This window comes from Polypterus senegalus, chromosome 10 (genome assembly GCF_016835505.1).
Source record: "Polypterus senegalus isolate Bchr_013 chromosome 10, ASM1683550v1, whole genome shotgun sequence".
NCBI lineage: Eukaryota > Metazoa > Chordata > Cladistia > Polypteriformes > Polypteridae > Polypterus > Polypterus senegalus.
This window is the reverse complement of record NC_053163.1, coordinates 171,806,122-171,830,599: the sequence shown is the minus strand read 5'-3', so window position 1 is coordinate 171,830,599 and position 24,478 is coordinate 171,806,122. Positions and strand designations below refer to the sequence as shown.

General features: G+C 37.7%; 1 protein-coding gene across 3 annotated transcripts in view; it reads right to left on the bottom strand.

Annotated features, from left to right (window-relative positions):
- The window catches only part of LOC120538085 (scavenger receptor cysteine-rich type 1 protein M160-like), a 57,994-nt gene extending 33,918 nt beyond the window's left edge, over positions 1 to 24,076 (bottom strand). Inside the window, exons 1-2 of one of the 3 annotated variants that reach the window (XM_039767511.1) lie at positions 23,949 to 24,076; positions 6,601 to 6,658 (exon numbers count right to left, since the gene is read on the bottom strand). In XM_039767511.1, the coding sequence (XP_039623445.1) occupies positions 6,601 to 6,658 (58 nt within the window). In that variant the 5' untranslated portion in view covers positions 23,949 to 24,076. Of the gene's footprint in view, positions 1 to 6,600; positions 6,988 to 23,803; positions 23,834 to 23,948 lie in introns of those variants that run through there. The other 2 variants (XM_039767509.1, XM_039767510.1) reach the window with 2 other exon arrangements.
- Between the last annotated feature and the right edge of the window lie 402 nt (positions 24,077 to 24,478).

The following is a 24,478-nucleotide window of genomic DNA, read 5'->3' as shown; positions in this document are numbered from 1 at the left end:
AAAGATGTCAATCGATGAGTTAATTCAAAATGCAGCTGCAAAAATTTCAAATAAAAAGAAAATACGCACACATTGCATTGGTGTTAAGCATCTGTGCACTGATTTATTAGAATAAATTTTAAAATACTCCTAATTGTTTATAAGGCTTTGAGTAATCTTGCATCTTTATATATCTGTATATCTATCTGTATCAATATATGTTTGTCCCCTTAATGTGCCAATCACAGCCTTAGATTCTGAAATTTCGCTTGACTTGCTATTTCAAGAGCAGAACTTAAACAAACTGGCGACACTGCTTTTTGTTTTTATGCTCCATCAATATGGAGTAATCTATCTAGAGAGATACACCAGGCTGGAACAGAAGAGTTACTGGATCACGTTTTAACTTACTTATTTATTCTGTCTTTCTGTTAAATTTGTGACAATCACATAGTTTATCTTTTGTTTCTCATTACACTATCCAGTGGTGACCCTGTGCCACCACCATTATTTGGATGAAATTCCCTGAGGTTTAGAGGAAGGTAGAAGAACACGGAGATCTTGTCCTTGATAATTTCTGCACAGATGGACTCTCTCTTTTTGTTTTTTGTATTTTAGATTTGCGATCGAAAGCCCAGGAGGACGTGTGAAGGACAACCCATTGACCATCAGCCATTTTTTTTATATTACTGTGTTTCTTTGTTTCTACTTAGTACCAATTGAAAGCACCTTGAATTATATTCTTTATTGACGGTACATTAATAAATGTTGTTGTGTTAACAGAAAGAAGAATTTGCGATACTACTAAGCAAGTTGAATTGAAATTTGCCAAAAAAACAGTGAATTAAAACACTTTAAATTGTCTCTGTAAAACTACGACTAGCTAAGAATCTACAACAGGGCACTCTGTCAGAGTAAGAGTCCAGGTGAGAAGGTCTGAAGTCAGACAGGGAAAAAAGAAGCATAAACGAATTAACTTCTTCCACAGTTAAGACCTGTGAGGTTATGTTTATGACAAAAATGTTATACTACATGTGTTGCTAGCTAAACTAAATAAAACCTTAACATTTTGGTATAAGTGTCAAGTTTGATCATTCTGAGCACCGTCATGGTATGAGGATGCATGCGCACCTTTAGTGCCCAGAACACTCATTTCAGATTTACTGAAGGCAAAATCGGTGAAAGGCATCTGTACCACGCAATGAAAGCTCAAAATTCAGATCATGCAGCCTTGGTGTTACTCAAAAACATGACGGCTAAAATTCTGGAGTGGGATACTCAAATGCAGGCAAAGTTGAAGATCACGGTTCACCAGTGGCCCTAGTTCAAATTGTGTGAACCTGAATCATTTTTTCGAGAAAGGACAAAAAAAAAAAAAAAAGAAGAACTAACTGGCAAAGTCAATGACTGGAATGTTTCTGTCTTAAAGTGCCTCTTCACTGAAGGTATGAAAATGTATGAAACCAGTTATTTTCTGACATGTAGATGTAATTCAGATAAGCAGGGACTGCCATATTGTATTTTCAGTTTAACAAAGTGAATTTTTGTGCAGTGATTAATGGCCATATTTTTTTTCAAACAATTTGTTTATTATAAATTAAGAAAGAACAATGTGCACAATGAAATTGCAAACTTGTAAAACCAAATAAGTCATCCTCTCAGCGTCCAATCCACTCATTCCACAGCCTTTTCTAGTAAGGTTTACATTGTGTATGCCTAAAGAAGTCTGACCTGAAAAGTGAGAGGGACCCACAAAATCAGGTGGTCCCCAGCACCCTCTTTGATTAGCGGTGGGTCCCAAATCTGGATAATATTAACCATGGGACTTCCAGTTACTAATATTACTCATGGGAACCCCATTAATCCTTGCCATCAAGGTTAAACTAAAAAAATGAGGTCTTCCGGACTGAATGTAAAATGGAGTCCAACAAGTTATTAATATGGATTGTACAGCAAAATAGTCAAAAGACAAATTAAGATTCTTTACTTTAACAAAATAAAATGTGAAAAGTCCAAGGGAAGGTGAATATTTTCAGACCCGCTGGATCTTTGCTTTTACCACTCTGCACTCAGACTATCAGGTTTTCTGGTGTCTCTAAATTTGCTAAATTCATCCATAAATGAACTGATGGGCCATTCAACTCCCCACACTGCCACAACGCTAATCACGAAACAATTTAAAATGTGGATCTCTAGTATTATTAAATATGCAGTAGGTGTATGCAAGAATTTAGCTAAGTGAGAAAGCAAAATTGGAAAATATGACAAACAAAAATGTGCCTTTAATTAATTTTGAAAAAACAGAACTGATGATACTACTATGTGGATATGATTATTAGTTGCTGTGGGTGAAGCCGTGAAAGATTATATTTTTTTCTATTTTATGTGTCCTTAGGAATGTAATATCTGTGGAATATCTGCTAAGTGAAGAGGAGTTGAGCTGAGAACTTCGGGGCAGAGAAATAAACAAAAAACAAAATGGCAATGACAGTTATGAAATGAACAATGAATCATATCAACTGATAAATAAATTAGGAAGAAATTCTATTTAAAAAACATATTCAGTATCAAGAACAAGCCAAATCTGTGTTAATAACAAAGAAGTCAAAAAGATACATATTTGTAAAAAAAGAACACTATATATATATATATATATATATATATATATATATATATATATATATATATATATATATATATATATATATATATATATATATATATATATATATATATATATATATATAATAAAAGAAAGAAAGAACTCCATATCATTTCATAAAAAACAATAAAGTAAATAAGTAATACCAGGATAAGAGAATGGTGGCCCCCCAAGTTAAAAGAACTAAATCATGGGTGAAGAAAGAAGTGATATCTGGGTTAAAAAAAAAATCAGGACCTACTCCGTCATTCCAAGAAGCAACATTTGGACAAAAGTAAGCAAATCCAGGATGGCTCAGTGATTAGTTTTGCTGTCTCAAATATCCAGGGTACTGAGCTTGATTCTCAGACTTGGTTGTTGCGTGTAAGGAGTCTGCACTGTGTCTCTGTAACATTAAGTTCTTTACTGGAACTATAATTTCTTTCAAATATCCCAGAATTGTGTTTTTTAGGTAAAATGATGTGTCTAAAATGGCCACTTGTGATAGACGTGTGTGTGTGTGTGTGTGTTTGTGAGTGGGCCCTGTACTGAACTAACATACTATGCAAGCATATTTTTTGTTGGGACGAGCCTCTGGGACCCTAAATTGGGATGAAAGGATTTTGGGAATTTTCAAAATGGCCAAAGAGACCTGAAAACTACTTAAACATGAAATAAAAATAACTGTTGGTTAAAAGTGTTTCAAAACCAAGGGGTAAAACAGAACCATCGTAAACGTAGCAGATGACATTTGGATGTGAATAAGTAACTCCAATTAAAAAAAAAAAATTAGTCCTTGAAAAAGATCACATAGGAGTAAAACAGAATTGGAAATATGATAAAAATAAACAGCACAAGGACAAAGTAAGCAACAAGTGAAAAAAAATGGGATACCCTAATAAGTGTAAAAAAGGAGCATAACATAATAATCACAGATTCACTTAACCCAATTCAGGGCCGCAGTCTTTGACCGAGGAGTCCATTCACACACACGACCAGTCTGCGGCCTGTTTAGAGTCACCAAATAACCAAACCTGCACACCTCTGGGGATCTGGGAGAACAAGTCAACAAGAAACAACAAATACTTAAATATGTAATAAAAATGACTTCTGGTTAAAAAGAAATTAAAGTCGAAGTGTAAAAGACAGTCTACGCTATTGTCTGGAGTTTTTGTTTTGTTTTTTCTGTCCTACCTGGCCATCGGACCTAACTCTTATTCTATGTTTAATTAGTGTTGTCTTATTCTAATTCTTACTTTGTCTTTTATTTCTCTTTTCTTCATCATGTAAAGCACTTTGAGCTTCATCATTTGTATGAAAATGTGCTATAGAAATAAATGTTGTTGTTGTTGTAACAGACAACATATTGGTGTAAATCAGTAACTCTAGGTCAAAATAATATTAGCCCCTGAAAAAGATCATATAGAAGTAAAACAGAGTCGGAAAAATATATAACAAAAAACATCACTTAGACCAAAAATAAGTAACGGGTGAAATAAGACGGAATACCAATAATAAGTTAGAATGAAGAATAACACAGCCAAAAAAAATAGCACATAAGTAAAAATTAGTCACATAATGGTACAAAAAAAAATATTAATGGAGATTTCAAATGGCGTATTTGGAAGTAAATATATGAAAATTCCTGGATAACACAAGGAATAACACCTGGATAAAAACAAGAAAGGCTTGGCTGTAAACAATAAAGAGTGATGTTCTAATATTTGAAAGAACGTGTAGAAAAAAAAAGTGAAATTATACTTCAATAATAGAAAACCAAGTCTTTAGTAATGAATGGGAGCCCTTACTATATACTATTAAAAATAAAGGAGCCAAATTAGCTCTTCAGAGTGAAACCATTAGACAACCATTTTCAGTTTCCACAATAACCACCTTCACAAATTTGTTTGTCGATCCATCACAAATTCCAAGTATAACCATTAATAGATAATAGATCTGAGAAATACCAATGTGTTCCTGAATTCAAAGGATTTGCACTCTCTACAACATTAGACTAAGTTCAGGTCTTCTTGAACTGTTGGTATCCTGATAGGTAGCCTACTAGACATTAAAGAGTTCTGTTTTGTCCTCGTATTAAAATCATTTCAAAGCCCAAAGTACCAATTTTATGCAAAATGAACCCTTCCCAGAACCAGATGCACCAAAAGGAACCACATAGCTCTGTAAAGTGCAATTAAAGGACCATTATATTAAGAGAATAGGTCAGAAAATAAGAACCAACACCAGGTAACAAAAGCAGCATTTGGGTATAAATATCAAAAATTCAGTTAATTTCATTTTATTTTAGCGAAGCTCTCTTCACTGAGTGCACTGTTCTCAGGTAATATGCAAGTATAAATTTGTACAAATTAGTATGCATAAAGACAGAGATTTATCTAAACACACAGGAAAACAAATTCTTCTGAGGCTGATTAACACTAATGAAAACTAACAATATATGTCTGGTAATTAATTATTGAGCTATTGCCAATTGACACTGGAGGAGCGGTAACCAAAAACTCAACATTCTGGAGAAAACCAACCTCTGAGTGATCTGTGGTCCATTACAACAGACTTAGTCAAACACAGTCAGTCCTGAAGACCATGGCCAACTAGTCACCCACCTGGACCGAGTCCATTCACACACACAACTGGTCTAGGGTCTGTTTAGAGTCTCCAAGTAACCTAACTTAAACACCTTTGGGGATCTAGGAAATCATGCAACCTTCACAATGAAAACAGCCGGCGAGATTCAAGCCCTGGAAGATCTATGAAGCAGCGCTGCTGACCATCTAGTTATATGTTAGCAATTAAAGAGAACAGGCAGGTCATAGGTAGGCCTAGCCATCACAACTAAGGTACCAAATGAAGCACTCAGGAATTCAAGATCCTAGCAAACATGAAGCAGACTTCTCAACCAGGAACCCTTTTCTGAGTCAGTTCTGACTCTAAAGGGGTAGGCTCAGGTTTATACATAACATTTTCATGAAGATTACAGGGTGCAACAAAACAAGGGCTTTCTTTATTAGATTGTGGGGTTCTTGGAGAACAAAACCTAATGTTAAGTTACATTGAGATTGATGCGGTGATGGACATCCCAGTGCACCCCTTCATTTCAAATTCTGCCATGCTCCAGGAAGATTAATAAATTGATCATGAAGTGCTTGCTCAACACGAGGTGTGCCTCTCATCAAATTAATCAAATTAATTTAGGGTTCTGTGTTCATCCATAGTTCTCCTATTTAGTGATCTACCTGAGATTCCATCTTTTTTTGGACAGGATATTTGAAATTAGGGGCAGCTTGGTGGTGCAGTGGTAGCACTGCTGCCTTGCAGTTAGGAGACATAGGTTCGCTTCCCAGGTCCTCACTGCGTGGACTTTGCATGTTCTCCCCATGTCTGTGTGGGTTTCCTCCCACAGTCCAAAGACATGCAGGTTTGGTGCATTGGCGATTCTAAATTGTTCCTAGTGTGTTCGCCCTGTCTGGGGTTTGTTTCCTGCCTTGCACCCTGTATTGGCTGGAATTGGCTCCAGCAGACCCCCATGACCCTGTAGCTAGGATATAGAGGGTTGGCTAATGGCTATTTGAAATTAAATTTCTAAGAAATTGCCATGGACTGTATTCCTTAATTGTTGACTGACATTTTTCTTCTCCTCAACCTTTGCATATTTACCTAGTAGTGATTACTGTAAATTTAAATCTTTAGCTCTAGCAGATAACCTTAAATTAATAACGGGTTAATAGATAGATACATTAAGATCTACTCCTGGAAGTGCCTGCTTCGCAAGCTGATCGACTGCCTACTTCCTCTGGAGCTATGTCACCCTTATAGTCCCGCTGCCAGTGGTACATCTATGGTGACGAGTTGCTGGCTCAATCAGAGTTGATTATGGGTACCAATTAGGCCCATTGTGCAGTTTTGATCTAGGTTTAAATTTAGATACAAAGGAAATTGAAATGTAATGAAAGTTTACTCACTTGCGATCACTTGTTCCAGAAAAAGGAGGAGGAGACACCACTTCTGAAATAGTTCCATCTTGCAAGAAAAGGTAAAGAACAAAAAAAAAAAAATGAAACACAAACCCCCTTTGAGTATAATTCACTTGAAATTTCTGCCCCTCTCTTCAGGGCTTCTACTAAACGTTTTTAAATCCTTTGAAAGAAATAAACTTTAGTTGGTGTTTTACAGCGGCAGAGATGAAAAAAGAAGAGCAACACTGAGAGATGAAACATGAAATGAGTGCAGAAGTCAGCCTTTGCAGTCAGTGAAGAGCTTCCTCTGTGTCTTGCTTCACATTTTTGAAGATGAAACAGAGAGAGAGAGAGAGAGGAAGAGGAGGTGGGGAAGAAACAGAGGAAGAGGGGGAGAGAGAGATAAGAAACCTAGAGAAAGTGAAAAAAGACAAAGACTTGAGAGAAAAAGAGCGAGACAGTGGAAAAACTAAACCAAGGGGTGGAGCTGGTAAATGAAAGGTGGGGCAGGAAGGCAAATGAGATGAAAAAAGGTAGTGGGGTCAAATGCAAAGGAGAGGTGTAAAAACCTAAATAAAAGTAGAGCAGAGAAGAGGGCAAAAGGAACAAATAGCAGCGGTAAGGAATGAAAGCATAGGGGAAGGTGTAAAAAGTTAAAAGAGCATAAAGGGAGTGAAGGAGAAAAAGAGATGGTAAAAGGATTAAAAGGGGAATAAAACAAAAGCAAGAACAGGAGGATGAAAATAATACTGACAAGTGATAAAGAAAGGCAAAGGGTTTAAAGGACAAAGCAACAAGGGGGAGAAAGAGAGGAAAGAAAAGGTTTTTGTGAGCTCAAAACAGGATAAGTATCTAACATTAAAGAAATTAGATGAATAAAACAATGAATAAGAGCAACATACATAAGTGATAAAGTTAGACAAAAGTTTAAAAGGTTGAAGTAAGGAGGAGGAAGGGCAAAAGAGAGGGTGAAATGATGAATGGAAAAAGCAGAACAAAAATAAAGGTGCGATAGGTAGTTCTATAAAATGAAATTGAGAAGAGCAGAAGAAAGGCAAAAATGAAAAGTGACATGGGGAGGACGGATTAAAAAATCAAATTAAAGAAGAAGAGGAGTAAGGGCAGGAGACAGAAACAGGAATTTAAGACCAAGCAGGTAACTGCAGAATACAGCAGAGAAATTAAGATGAATGAGAGGGTAAACAGAGACTTCACAAAGAGATACTGTGGCACTAATAACAAAAAAGCCTGGATATGATGAAGCATCTTCTACAAAAACCATTTGTGCTAAATGTCGAAAAACCTTCTTAACTCTCCTTTGTGTTCCCACTGCTAGAGCGGTGGCGGTGCCGCAATTTTGTAAATGATGGTGGTAGCATGCGACAGAGTGGTTGACATTTAATGACGACAGATGTGGATCCTCTGTCAAAATGGCCGCTATGAGAGAGCGGGCCTCATCAACAATGTATATTGTTTTCCTGTGACCTTTACTGTTTTCCTGATTACATAGGAGCTTAAAACATGACATGGAGCTGCTGCTCAACTTTACATACAGATTTCCTCCACATTAATACAGCAACAAGCAATGAACATGTATCGAGGAGCCGAAAGAAGATGACTTGGCTACACCGAAAGACCTACCTCTGTTTCACATCTTAAAGTCCTCTCAGTTTTAGATCAGATGTCATAATATGGTGGAACAAGCTGAAGAGCACAGTTTCCTCCATGCAGGTTTTATTAGCCTTGAAGTGATATGCTAAATTTCATACCAGTCATCATGAGAAAAATATGGTTTTTAAGTTTCCCCAGAATTAAAAAACTTATTATCAAGCATGTGTGTGAGGTCAGGCCTCCAACTTGCGAAACCTGGGTAGCAGTAGCTATAGCAGAAGCAACAGCACAGTGAAAACGAGACACAGTCAGCCACAGCTAGGAAGTTACAATGCTAGTTTGGAAGCATACACTTGGTAAAGTGGAGTTCAAGGCCATTTGAGGAACAGTTCTTACTAAGGAAAGCTCATCAGCAGGGAGCAGGCTAAGCTGTATGGTATCTTTCCAGGCAAATTAGCTATTGTCATGGATGTGTGCCTGGGGACCCTTTACAGGCCTCTGAAGAGGTGAGCAGTTCCACCCTGGGATGTCAGAGGATGCTGACACTAACAGTATCTTCTCTTTTCCCCATAGAACTAAAAAGCCGTTCAAAGATAATGCCTAACCCTACCCACTGAGTCTCGAGAAGGCTCTGACCCATCTGGCACTGACACCATAAAGCCGAGCTGCACCTAGAAGATTTCAGACTGACCTAGCAGTTGAGGAGGACAGAGCTACAACTCATGTTTATTCTTGTATAGAGCTGTATGAAGCCACCTTGTTTTGTTTTGTTTTCTTCCTAGGCCCAAACGACTGCCTCTTTGTTAAAAATGAAAAAGATGACCTGGTTGGCACTCCATTCATTTCTCTTTATAATTAGGTCTACCTCTCGACCACGCTACACTACTTACAGATGATGGTTAGCCAATGTGCAAACTTTGATATGATACCTCACCTTCCACGAATTTGTGGGCAGTGCACAAAATGTTGCATCCTGAATCAAAGGGTAAGGGATATGTACCCAAAACAGAAAAACTAAAATCTAATCAGATGGACAGATGCTCTTTCATTAACATTTTTTTTTTAATTTTTAGGGTTTGTGGGTTTATTTTAGATTTCTGAATTAAAAAATTTATATTTTGCCTTTTTTTTTAATCTGTTATACAATTTTTACAATATACAGTGATGCGATTTAGTGGTTAGCTCTTCTGCCCCTCTGCTCCACAATCTAGGTTTAATATGTGGCTTAAACATTGCTTTTATCGTCTTTCATTTCCTCCCACATCCCAAAGATGTGCATGTCATGGTAATTTGGCAGTTCTAGGTGTGGGTTTAGCAACATATCTGTTCTTGGGCTCATATTCTGTAAAACGTCTTGCTTGTGAGGTTGGCTCTGAACTTGACCATGCTGTGAAAAAGATGAATTCATAAACACTGTTGTCCATGAACCTGATTTGAATCGAGTAGATCTGAATAATGAAATATAATCAATCCATCCAACTTCTAAGCCTACTTATCCAGAGCAGGGATACAGGAAAGCTAGAGCCTATATAATATAATATAATATAATATAATATAATATAATATAATATAATATAATATAATATAATATAATATTTCTCTTTTATTAAAAAAAATCTTGGGACGAGTCGTGACTTTCTCAGAGAGACACTTTCACATCCCGCAAGAATAGACTTTGTGCCAAGAGATTTAACCACTCCCATGGCCAGAAATAAAAGACAAAGAGTAGATCACAAAGTAGATCGTTGTAAAGAATTCAAAAACATTGGCGCGATACACATGCCAGAGAAGGTTAGAGATAATGGAAGTATGAAAATTCGAAAGTCTCAAAAAAATGTTAGTAAAGATTGCATTAGCGCAAACAAACAGAAATGATTACTTGGTGAAATAAAGGAACAGCGAAAAGAGATTGAATATATTGTTCAGATTTAAACTTTAATTTGGAGATTGTCTATTCGTGTTGCCATCAGGGAAGAGTAGTGTTTCTTCCCAATGAACAGGCGTATCCACAAGAATTAAAAAATTTGTTGTTTGGTGAAAGTGAAATTTCACAAGAGAAAATTTCAAGCCCAGAAGACAAGACCTTATGCAAAGAGATATGGAAAAGTCCTGCCCAAATCTAAAACATTTACAAACACACACAATCATTTCTCATTTGTGTGAATGGTATTGCCAGACACAGTTCGTGTAGAGAGAAAGAAACGATATTCACTCACGGGCAGTTATATGTTGCATTGTCACGATGTAATTCCAAACACGGAATCAAAATTCATTGCGATATTGACGAAAAAGAGAAAGTGAAAAGAGATCTTATATACTGACATAGGTGAAATGACAGAAGTATGTAGATATTGTTTGGCTTTAAACTTTAAGTCGGAGACTTTTAGATTGTCTAATTCATGTTGCGATCAGGGAAAAGTAGTGTTTCTTCCCATTGAAGAGGCCTATCTGCGAGAATTAAAAGTTTTGTTGTTTGGTGAAAGTGAAATCCACATAAGCGAGTGGCAGAGATGCGAAGTTGCTGGAGTATAGCGCAGGCAGGGAGGTTGGCGAGCGAAGCGAGCTGGGGGCAAAGCCCCCTAGTAATATAATATAATATAATATAATATAATATAATATAATATAATATAATATAATATAATATAATATAATATAATATAATATAATATAATATAATATAATATAGTGAAACATCCATTTATTTAAACGGTCACACTGGTGCAAAGGTGAGTCTGTCTGTTTCAATCAAGTCATACATTTATGAACCTCTGTTCACTGGATACTGTATGCCTTACACCCCACTTTCTTTGCACTTCTTCACTGGACCTGCAAATCTGAGGCCACAGTGCTCAATAGGATATAAGGTGGATTGTCCTCTCCGAGTAGTGGGTGAGTTTCTCCCTCAAATTCAGGAATGTTGGTACCTTGGGATCTTGTTTATGAATGTGGGCAAAAGGGATAGTAAGACTGACAGACTGATTGGGGCAACAAACGCAGTTATGCAGCTGTTATACCAAACTGTAGTGGTGAAGAAAGAGTTGAGTCAGAATGCAACCAGTCAAATTAACAGTCAATCTACAGTACGACCCTACCCTCACCTATGGTCATGAGCTTTGAGTAATGACCAAAACAATGAGATTGCAAATACAAGCACCCAAAGTGAGCTTTCTCTGCAGGGTGGCTGTGCTGTCCCTTAGAGATAAGGTAAGACATCTGGGAGAGGCACAGAGTAGATCTACTGACTGTCCGCACAGAGAGGAGCCAATAGAGGTGGTTCAGGTGTCTGATACAGATGCCTCCTGGATGCCTCCCTGTGGAGGTTTTAGGGGCACAACTGATGAAAGGAGACCCCGGGGAAGACCCAGGGCCTGCTGGGAGGATCATACGGCCTGGGAATACTTTAGGACCCCACAGTATGAGTTTGCAAGTTTGGCTGAGGAAAGGGATGTATGGACTTCACTGCTAAGACTGTTGCCCCCATGACCCGGTTTTGCATATGTGGTGGAAAATGCATGAATGAATAAATGAATGTTTATTTAAGGGGAGACCAAATGAGCAGAGTCTGTCCTGATATTGAACAACACAGACTGGGATGAGCTAATGGTCAATACAGGATAGAGCTGGTCAATCCATCAGATATCCTAGGCGGCTTCCTATGGTGCCATCACCTGACAGGTGACATATTTAAAAATAAAGGGGTGTTAAAGTCTGTTGTATGTACGCAGACAGGTTGTCCAATAAGTCTAATAATACTGACTACACCCTGCCTAGAGCTCCATATGGGCCTTGACTGCTACAGTACATATATTTTGCCTCCTTTTTGTTTTTGGTTTATGTATAAATTATTTACATAGTTAATATTTTCCCAGTATTGTTTCTATGTTTATAGACGTTTACAACATGACATGCGTTTACAGGCACTTTCTGTGAACATGTTCATTTTTCTTCTCTTTCTATCCTAAAACACAATGTAGAGCAGCATATTAAAATTCAAATTTTGTGCCAATCAAACATGGAAGATATTTTAAGGTGGAATTGTTCGGCTTTACAACTGATGAAAGCTGATGATTAAACTTATGCTGTAAAATATGCTCAGATTTTAATTTTTAACTAACAGCCTGCATTGGGACTTTACACATGCCTGAAATCCTATTCAAAAAAATCTCAAACTTTCACTTGGTGGGCACCTAGCAATTTGAGCAGTCGCGTAACACTTAACATTCTGCGTGCTCTTCATCTATAAAAAGCTTTGCTGGCACGGAAGTAAGTGAAAAAGCTCGATTTAAGCAAGTTTAGGCTATCTGGAGAACAAGAGTCACTTTGATATTTTTATCCTCTGCAGTCTCTCAAAACAGCAACAGGAAGTGGGCCCAGATGAGCAGGAAACCTGCTCTGGTATGTGAGGTGAGTTGTTGCACTCATGAGGTTATGCACTCATCCTTGCTGCATGCCTGCTTAGAGGCTTCTCTCTTGCAGCTTTTAGTTATTCTCCTGCTTACTTAGAACTTCTAAAGATTTTCTTCCCTCCTTCTCATATTCTATGATTATTCATTCAAGAATATCCTGTGGTCCACGCAGTTTGGCTTTCAGCATACTAGTGAGAGTATTAAGGAAGGTTTGTTCTCCCTCTTTTCATTGCCATCGGTTTTGATTTTAAACACAGTTTATCAGATTTATGTTCAAAGAAAATCATATACATTGGGGGAATGGAATTAAATATTAAATGAAAAAGCATGTTGCGGCACAGTAGAGTGAAGGAAGTGGTCTGTTAGTGACAGAGACAAGCTTGGCTTTTTATTTTCATTGTAAGGCTTTGCGTCTGACTGTTTTGGCTGAAATTGACCAAAGTTGTGTCAAGCATATTAAGAACTGAATAATGCTATTTGGGGTTATCATTGCTCAAAGATCTTACGCTCTACTCTTCTAAGAAAAGAAACATCACTTCAAGAGAGGCCCACCAAATCAACAAGCCAATTAAAAGGGCAGTCTCGGGTATGGGGTGCTCTCTGGACCTGCTGGAGGACATAGTGAAAGAGAGAATGAAGACAAAACTGAGTGCCATTATGAACAATACTGCACATCCTCTCTTGTACACTCCAACATTGATGACTGTCAGCCAGTGAATCATTCAACAGAAGTGTGTCAAGAAACGCTACGGGGGCTCCTTTATACCAAAGTCAGAAGTTTCCTTTCTTTTTAAAATTTCATTCGTTTTAGACATTCTGGCGTGTGTTTAGACCATTGTGTGTGTTTATATTAATTTATGTGTTTATTTATTTAAAGAGCTTCTGTAAAAAAGCCGAAATTCTCAAGCTGTAATGTCCTTAGATTTCCTGAATCATAATGAGGAGAAAACTAAAATCCTATTATTTCTTTCCCACTCTTTTATGGGTGCTGGCTCCTTACAGAAAACCTCACATTACAGATATAAATGAGTGATTTTTAACAATGTTTTTTAAATTTGATATAAGCAGCTAAATTCAGTTATCATTTAAGAATCTTGACAATATCTTTATGTGTTTATATATCTATTTCTTGATTTTAAGAGCTTTTGTAAAAATCCAAAATTTCCCCCTTGGGACAGGGCCTTTCATATCTATCTGTCTAAATATGAATAATAGAATATATTCAAGGTGCTGACAAATGTCTGCATATTTTTGACAAGGTGGGCACAAGTCAAAGTATCTTTATTATATTGATAATCTTATGGATTCTCTCTCACTGACAACTTTAAGGAAGCTGTGTCCTTTTGAGACAATAGTGGCTCCTTTAAAACATCTTTAAAACCTTGTGAGTCTAATGGGCCAATACTCTCAGATGCTATAAAAGATCACACAGTGTCAGCAGTGGAATTTGAACCCAAAATACGAAGGGTTGAAGTCCACACTGCCTGTTCATTTTTGAATATCTTTATGTATACACTGAAATTTGAGTTGTCATTTGTAAATACCAGTTATTTATTTGAATTAAAGGATTACAACTTTAGTTTCCATGTTCTCTCTGTGTCTGCGTGAAGTTCCTCCGGGTACTCCGGTTTCCTCCCACAGTCCAAAGACATGCAGGTTAGGTGGATTGGTGATTCTAAATTGTCCCTAGTGTGTGCTTGGTGTGTGGGTGTGAGTGTGTGCGTCCTGCGCTGGGTTGGTGCCCTGCCCGGGATTGGTTCCTGCCTTGTGCCCTGTGTTGGCTAGGATTGGATACAGCAGATCCCCGTGACCCTGTGTTCAGATTCAACGGGTTGGAAAATGGATGGATGGATGGATTACAACTTTACATAAAAACATAATCAAGTGGCTAATATTTTACCTTTTATCTTTTTTGCTATTTGTGAATATCATATTCAATTATAGATGCATTTTTTTGACACCTGTAACATTTATTTTATTAGATCCAATTTCTTTTAACAAGTAATTTTAATGTTGCCTAAAGTTTGAATGTGGTAATTAATTCCGTGTTTCCGTTAGGCACTGTAGGTGAGGTAATAAATTGCAAATTAATATCTTTAGGTATTAACAAATGGGTCATGTTTTCAACATCTTCACTAAAGTATATGTTTTTCTTTTTATTTACAGATACAATGTGTTACAAACGAAAAGCTATAATACAAGAAACACACATTTCTATAAACAAACGAAACCAGTCAAATCAAAATACAGTTTATCCAGTAAATTGTTAACATTTGATCAAACAACATTAAAACTCACACCCTGACGAAATGCATCGCTAAACAGTAACGAAAAGTCCATAATGTTATATCTCCTTATTGAGTGTGTGCAGAGGGTGCAGACCTATAAATACCTGGGAGTGCAGCTGGATGACAAATTGGACTGGACTGCCAATACTGATGCTCTGTGTAAGAAAGGTCAGAGCCGACTATACTTTCTGAGAAGGTTGGCATCCTTCAACAACTGCAGTAAGATGCTGCAGATGTTCTACCAGACGGTTGTGGCGAGTGCCCTCTTCTACGCGGTGGTGTGCTGGGGAGGCAGCATTAAGATGAAAGTCACCTCACGCCTGGACAAACTTGTTAAGAAGGCAGGCTGTATTGTCGGATTAAAGTTGGACAGTTTAACATCTGTGGCAGAGCGACGGGCATTAAGCAAAAAACTGTCAATCATGAAGGATCCACTGCATCCACTGAACAGTGTCATCTCCAGACAGAGGAGTAGCTTCAGTGACAGACTTTTGTCACCGTCCTGCTCCACTGACAGACTGAGGAGATCGTTCCTCCCCCACACTATGCGACTCTTCAATTCCACCCGGGAGAGTAAACGCTAACATTACTCAAAATTATTGTCTGCTTTTTTATTTTTATTTTTTTTCATTTTTCATTTTTATTACTATTTAATTTAATATATATATATATATTTTTTGTATCAGTATACTGCTGCTGCATTATGTGAATTTCCCCTTGGGATTAACGTATCTATCTATCTATTAAAATAGCAGGAATTAACCATAAACATCGGGAAGAGCCCAGCAGACTCATACATTGATTTGAACGAGCCGAATTACAAAGACACTCTGAAAGATTCCACGAATTATCGGTTTCTTCTGTTTTTAGATGAGATTAGATAAAATGTATTAATCCCGTGCGGAAATTCTGATTTACACAGCAGCAGAAACATAAAAATAAGGGTATAGACTCCCAGGACAGATAATACTGCCTCTCAATCAATCAATCAATCAATCAATCAATCAATCAATCAATCAATCAATCAATCAATCAATCAATCAATCAATCAAGAATAAATAAACGAGTACATCGAGTGGAAGCACTGAATTGCCTGGTAGTATAAAATATCGTTTTCCGCTTAAGGATACAACATAAAGGATTCTTCCAGTTCAGCAGGTCTGCTCTTTTCCTTCACCCTTCCAAGCGCACAGACTGCACTTTTGGTCACTGCGCTCCTGAACTGATGACCGAGTGCCCCGTCCTGCCGCAAACAGTACAATCCGCTCATCCCTGTTTAATACAATTTAATACAAACCTGTGAAAGTTTCTGTTGACTATGTCTGTTAATAAAGTTTTTTTTTTTTTTTGCGATCGCATCTATAAAACTCTAAAGAAATCCATGTACTAACACGATACAAACAGTGTATGTTGAATAAACTGCAATACATTAAACGGTTAAGACAATGGTTTTAAACTGATAAATGAGCGCCAGTTTACATTTCAGCAGTGTCTAAGCTGTCAATATAATTTGTTTCAATAGGCAAAACTATTTTATGAATTATTGTTGTATTACAGTAAAATTACAAGGACACAGAATTCCATATTTGCATACAGTGGGTATGTCTGCATAAGGAACGTCCCTTTGCTGCAAAGTGTCCCTGATGACCCCCCTGACACACTTGCACTGTGGAATACAGAATAGTTAAAGACTGTAAGCATACTCGTTTATATTTGTGATTATTAAAAATTAGGTCTTTATCCCATGTTGCACGATTGTGTAATCCTAACCACTTAAAACTGATTAAACAAATAAATAAGTTGGATCAATGGAAGTAACGGGCGAGTGTCTCGACCTTAGGATTTAAAAATCTTTCCTGGAACAATGAAGTTGATGGACAAAGAATTGTATGCGTGTTTTTGTTAATTTGCATTTTAAACCCACGTGGACGCATCAACAAAGAAACCGTTATCTTTTCGAAATGGAGGATTAATATAGTAATATAGGATAGGATAAATTAAAGCTTGCCGGGTCTTTGCCTGTAACCTTTGCTTCATCTTTGAAAGGAGACGCAGCAGGTTGTCCTGTCACGTTCTCTGATATGGGTGGCACAAGGGGGATGTGTTTTGTTTTATTTGACAGGTTTTTAAAACTTTTTTTGAACTCTTTCTGCATCGTTTATACGAGTATACCCTTGACTGTAACACCGAAGAACTAAAATGAAACGTGCAGACCAATATAATATTGTATACGTTGTTAACCCGTAAAAAATGTATTCTTCTGTGAAAAAATCTTAACTACGGCACCACACATGAGATAATCATATTATATCTTCCATTTTGCTGCACCTAGCTATTTAAAGAAACGTTGTTGTTTGTTGACTGTGTTTGGTTTGCTCTGACTGTCGCGTGGTCACCAAGAATATATATTCTATAACTTTAAACAGCTACCTTAATTTAACTCAGCATGATCATATATATTGCGTATTACTTTTAATCACTATGCCCCCGAGGTGAAACAAGTTTGTGTTTTTGCCTTATAGAGTACGATGAAATTTTTCAGAACTTCAACATTTTTTTTTTTTTTTGCACCGATTTCTAAATTTGCATACAGCTACGATATTTGCATAAGGAAGCACCTTCTTTTTACCATGTTATTTTGGTGACCCGCTTGCCTCTGTGCAGTACCGGAACATAAAATAAAATAAAGTTACACAAGTTATTTTTTCCCCGAGTGCTGAAGGTTTGTTGAGACTTTGTAAGCTGGTTTACTGACAGTTGTTTTTCGACAAACTAGCAACCCTGTAGCACGTCATACAACCATAAAAACAAATTTTACTTCTCCCACCAGACAGGCTATTATTTTCTTAAACACTTAATTCATTTCGATGTCTAGAATTAAATGGCATGTATCGCATGTTCCGGCAACATCTTTCTTGGAAAATAAGCCTTGAAGACTTGGACACCGTCAAGAGTATACATTCTGCACATATATAAAGCAGATTGTGAAAGATTGATTGTAAGTCATTAAAGTTTGGGTGTATTTGAAATAATTGACTGATATCGATTGATTGTATATATATATATATATATATATATATATATATATATATATATATATAAGCAAGCAAGACAACGAAAGGAATATTACAAAATGAGGAAAGGGTAAAAGAATGCATAATGATAAAGGACAGGAAGTGGTGGCGATCATTGAAGGATGGAAGGAAATGAAAATTATAAATGGCAATTTAATAGATGAGGGGGCAAACAACTTCTAAGAGAAGAGAGAGAAAGGTGAATAATATGAGGAAAAGTGAATGGAAGCACGGTGAAGGGGTGTTTGGTGATGGTGGTTGTGTCAGTGAATCCAGGAATAGTATGGGAATCAGTCCAGCACCAACAGGACTATTGTGAAGCAAAAAATTAACAAACTGAAAAATGGCCAATAGTGTACTGTGTTGTGTCGTAATATAGGTTAGACAAAAAAATTGTTATTGATTGCTGTTATTTTATCAATGCAAACTCTGTACTGGTTTGTGCTTCTGACAGCTTTTTTAAATATTTTATTTTTTTACAGTGTGCATTTTAGCTAACGGTAAAACATTCATTTCTATTGTAAATTGCGGCAGAAAAATAATAGTTATTTAATATTCAGCTTCAAAAAGTTATACCTAAGAATACTGTCACCTTTTTTTTTGCAATATACAGGTATTAACATTAACAAATATCTGTGGACCCTTTGCTCAATTTCAGCCCCGCTGTCCTCCTCGCCTCCACCACTCGCCAAGCTCAGCACCGTTGCAGACGGCACATCTGCAGCTCGCCATGAATGCACGCGCCGCCGCGGCGTCGGCGCTGCAAAAGTGAGATCGGCGGTGTGATACTCGCACCCGACACGGGACTGCTTTGGGTTTTGAAAAAAAAAAAAGCCTCATTTCGCTGTAGCACATTCTGGCAAATCATTGATTTGTCAGAAACGAGCCGACCAACACCAAACTAGCGCCTTTCACATTAAAACCCCACTCGTTCGTGTGAATCGTGTGAACTGCGTATCCACTTGGCCACTAACGACATTATCACCCTTAAGACACTGAGCTCCGGTACACCTGTCTCGTCGAAACAGCATGGGCTAAGGGAAAACTATATACATTCTGAGTAAAATACCAGGAGAAATAAATAAAAAAAGTTATATTTTGCACAAATGAATATGTTAAATAATATGCAAGTTGGCGCAGTGGTAACGTTGCTGCCTCGCAGTATGGGTTTGCTTCTCGGGTCCTCCCTGCGTGGAGTTTGTATGTTCTCCCCGTGTCTGCATGGGTTTCCTCCAGGTTCCGTCCAAAGACATGCAGGTTAGGGCCATCCTAAATTGTCCCTGGTGTATGCTTGGGTTTGTGTGTGTGTGCCTTGCGGTGGGCTGGCGCCCTGCCCGGGGTTTATTTCCTGCCTGTGTTGGCTGGGATTGGCTCCAGCAGACCCCCGTGTTAGGATATAGCGGGTTGGATAATGGATGAAATGGAATGGAATGGAATATGTTAGAAGTTCCAGCAAATACAAATTAAAAAAAAATGAGGGAATCTGAGACACCTGGAGAATGTTTGAACAGTAAATCAAAATCAAATACTTTTCTGTTTAATTGGTTGTTTTCAGAACACTCTAGTGAAGGTCTTTATATTAATAATAAAAAAAAGTGTCACACGCTTTTTAGGATTTGTCCATCTTTCCATTTCGGGGTCCACTTAATTGAATTCAGGCTCAGGTGACCTGCAGCTATAAAAACCTTCGAGATGAAATCCAGTCGTGGACGTAAAGCCATTTATCGCCAAGCGCATTACATTCACACGATTCACTTAAAAGTCGGCAGGTAGGCCTTTCTTTGAGACAATCCGAGTTAAAAAAAAAAAAGGACTGCAAATTGGACCTCTGGGCATATTCTTAATAATGTTGGTTATTTAATGACACTTTGTGGTACTTTCGTGGGTTGTGTGATTCCTTGAATTATTGTCTGACAAAGCACTATTCCATTCTTGGAAGGGTTCTTTGCATATGAAATTGGTTCTTTCTGCTTTGAAAAAATTCCGAATATGCAGAAAAAACTGAGACCTTTAAATTTATGGTAGGCTATATACCTATCAGGACACTAAAATATTAAAACACAGACTTGGCATGGGTGGTATTGAATGCAGAAAGTGAAAAATTATGACTTTCATATTTCACAAATCTGTTACCATATAGTTATGGTTATTTATTGTATGAAGCCTGTAAATAAAGGTTCTTTCTGAAACTTACATATGGATACGTCTTTTGGAAGTCTAAGACAATTCCCCTATGAAGAACCAATCTGGCACTGAAGTGAGCACCCTGGCCACCTGACATATAATATTCCATAAAATATAGAGACTATTTGCAACATTTTAGGCTTGTTACATAAATACAAATCAACCCCATCTGTGAACTTTAGAGTCCTCCCTTATCCCAAATATGTGTCAGTTAGACCAGCTCTGAGTAAATAAGGATATGTGGATTGGGATGGAGTCCATCCAGGATCGACAACTGCTTTGCAGTCTGGGCAGCTGAAATGGAACCCAGTTTCCTTAACTCCCTAGTGAAAAAGACGTTTCATTTTTAATGGTTGAAAAAAAAATAACATTAATAGAAAAAGAAACATTCAAATTAAAATAAGTAAATGATAAGCCCTCTGATTTCAAAGTTAGAAAGGGAACTTGAAATCCGTTTATGTCTCCTTTATTGTAGGGGCTCAGCTGCACTTTACATTGTGGGCTGTGTGTCCAAATCACTTAAACTGCCTGCGCACCAGCTGGAAAAATAGGGTTGTAAAATACTGCATTTATAAGAGCTTTGGACAAGGAAAAGGAGTTCTCTAAAAATGACACCTTTGAAGTTTTATTATTCAAAAGCCTTGTACTACAGTGTTTTCTTGAAAAGGGTTCTCTGCAAAGAATAATTGATTTTTTCACATCAATTTTCATTGTGTGCTATAATATAGTTTATTAACTATAATATAATAAACTATAATAAACTATAATATAGTTTATTAACATGGTTATTGTGGCTTACTGTAGCTCTGCATGAGTCTGCATTTCCTTCCAAAATGGGAATTATATAAAGCGCACATCTTAAGGAAGGCAAATCCTAAACAATACTGTAATCTTACCAGTGGTCTGGAGATGAAAGGCTCTTTGAATCATGGCCTCATCAATTGTTAGCTAAATATGAATAAGTTATATAGGGTTACTGAGAACAACAAAATAACAGTAATACAAAAACAAGCTGAAATGTGCAAAAAGAACATTTTAGGTGGCTTAATGCATGTCACACACACACACACACATAAATGCTTCAAAGTAAGAAGTACAGTCCTTCATGTCAGATAGCAAGACAAACGTTATCTGTCTATCTATCTTGTGACTTTCACATCTGTCTATCCACTCCACTTCACTTCACTTTAATTTAATCCTGATACTCTGTATGTTCAATTCATCATAATAACTATTCACAGTGGCTCTAAAATCTGTACTGACCCCTACTCTCTCTTCTGTTTCTTTTTCCACTTTATTTTTTGTGGTGGCGGCCTGCGCCACCTCCACCTACTCAAAGCTTCATGATGCTCCAACACTGATGGACTAAAAGCCAGAGGTCTGCATGACCATCATCATCAAGTCCTTCCGTGAGAACCCTAAATCCGAAGAGGACTGCTTCATTTATGTGAGGTAGAATGACCAGAGGGGACTGGGTGGTCTCGTGGTGTGGAATCCCTGCAGATTTAATTTTTTTCTGCAGCCATCTGGATTTTTTTTTTTCTGTCCTTCCCGGCCATCGGACCTTACTCTTATGCTATGTTAATTAATGTTGACTTATTTTCATTTCTTACTATGTCTTTTATTTTTCTATTCTTTATTATGTAAAGCACTTTCAGCTACATTGTTTGTATGAGGATGTGCTATATAAATAAATGTTGTTGTTGTTATCCAACCCGCTAAATCCTAACTACAGGGTCACTGGGGTCTGCTGGAGCCAATCCCAGCCAACACAGGGCGCAAGGCAGGAAACAAACCCCGGGCAGGGCGCCAGCCCACTGCAGACATCTATCTATCTATTATATAGTGACATTCACATCTATCTATCTATCTATCTTTGGACTTCAAAAATTGTGGATTCAAACCCTGACAATGTGTGAATTTGAGCAAGTCACTTCACTTGCCTATATGCTCCAAATGGAAAAACAAAAAAATGTAAACTGATTATATCTCAAATATTGTATCAGCCAAATTACTACTTCGTCTTCTTTTACTACTACTACTGCTATTATTATCATTATTAAAGCTCTTAAAAATAAAAGGTGCTAAATGGCTCTTCAAAGTAATGCCATAGGAGAACTGCTTTGATTCCCGAGAAGAAGACGACATTTCATTTATATAGCGCATTTCAAGACACACAGTGCTGCCCTTTACATAGCCAAGGGGGAGCCACTTCAAGCTCCTCTAATGTGCTGCATCCACCCTAAGAGACCCAACAGAGCCATCCACACAAAAGTTTTAGAAAAAGCTTTATTTATATGGATCTAGTAGTACTAGGTTGTTGTACCGTGTTAGCCATTATGAATGTAGAGAAAAGCCAAGCAAAATGACACCTTTTATTGGCTAACTAAAAAGATTAAAATATGCAAGCTTTCGAGGCAACTCAGGCCCCTTCTTCAGGCATGATGTAATCTTGCCTGAAGAAGGGGCCTGAGTTGCCTCGAAAGCTTGCATATTGTAATCTTTTTAGTTAGCCAATAAAAGGTGTCATTTTGCTTGGCTTTTCTTTATATGGATCTATAAATAACCATGAATAGAGGATGAAAGATTTGTAAAGTACCAGTTGGTTCATGACATTACAGGGACTCTTTCTGCATTTAAAAGGAAATTCTAAATTTGGCTTTTCTTGATCTGTTAGTATACTGCTATAGATAAACTTCTGTAAATTAAAGATTTCTGTTTTGCCATTACATTAGGAACCTTTCCAAAGCCAATAAAATTGTTTTAAACGTGGCAAACTCTTCCATAATGAAATTTTTCTTAGTCAAGCAATAGGCCAGGAACCACACAACCTGCTAATGTACCACTTTAATGGCATTATTTTTAACAATCTATCTATCTGTCAATTACAGTAGTATGCTATAAGATTAAAGACAGTGGTTCGGCTTTAGGAATCATTTCACAATTCAATTAAACATCGCTTTCGTCACAGCCTCACCTTAGCGTCATACATTAGTAAGCATTGGACTTTTATAAACACGCGTGGATCAGAATGTTGTGTATCTTTAAAGGTTTTAAAGCCTGAAGTAGAAGCGACCAGCATTCTCACAACGTGCGCCTGTAATTCCACGGCAAAGGCTTCACGTTGCACTTCCCCGTATGACCCGACATCACTCCCAACTGCTCAGAGATCAAAGTCCCTTTGTTACAAGCGAGCTCCCCCTCCTCCGATGTGTGAACGGCGGCGGCGGCGGCACTTTTCCTCACGAATGAGTGCGCCTCACCCACTGCTGACCACTTCAGAGGCACGGGCCCGCACACTGCCGCTGCTTTTCGGTAAAGTGCGGGGGGAGCGCCGCCGACTCCGATGTGTAGGGACTGGCCCCATTCGGGTCAATAGTCATTTGCTTACCTGAGTATTAAAAACAAACGTTGATGAAATGAATGAGCACATTTTACTATTTTCTCCCATACTTTACTCTTCAGAATGCACCAATAATAATCCGTAACGCTTCACTTACTATATTGTTTACAGCAATATTCTAGCAGAGCACTGCTTCTTAATTGTCACACACCGTGAATTAACAAGGCAGTTTGTCGACCTTAAAGGGGACAGTCCGCAGTTACGAACATGGAGTGCCACCCACCCTATCGCTTGACCGCTCACCTCTGATGTCTGCATCCGTGCACGCGTGCTTTCAACCGAGGATCCTAAGCCGCAGTCTGAAGGTAATATTTTGCCATCTTGCTGATTTCCTCAAACCCTGTTAACTCGCGTATGTCAGGGTTCTGTTCACCCGTCTTTTACTAACCTTGTTTTATCCATTCTCGGATGAATTTTGTGTTACAGGATAAATATTTTTTTTCAGATCCATGCCGTTCAGAAGTGCATGTCAGACACGAAAAGACGAGCTACTGTATAGTCAATCAAAAACTAATTAGCATGTAAAGTCGTATACTGTTGATGTGAGTCTACTGCGAACGAAAGTATAAATCGTAGTGGATTTCCATTTGAGCCAGAACGCCTTCTTCACTCCAACTGTCGGGTTACGCGTTATTTCCACCAAAATGAAGCTGACGCAAAATGTTTTCCTAAGAAAAACAGATTTTCTTGACCTAAAAAGTTTTTGTTTTAAGAATAATCAATAAAGCGACAACCAGTGTAGTTTTAATAATCAATCATTGTTTGCTTCTGTGCTGGGGCTTTTTTATTTCTCACAGCCGGTGAAATCAACATGCAGCAGATCGGTCGAGCTGCTCTTAACTAAAAACACGGCGAACCGTTAAAGATGCCGGCAGCGGCGCTGGCTTTGTGGCGTGTGAATTATGGAGCTCCAGCTAG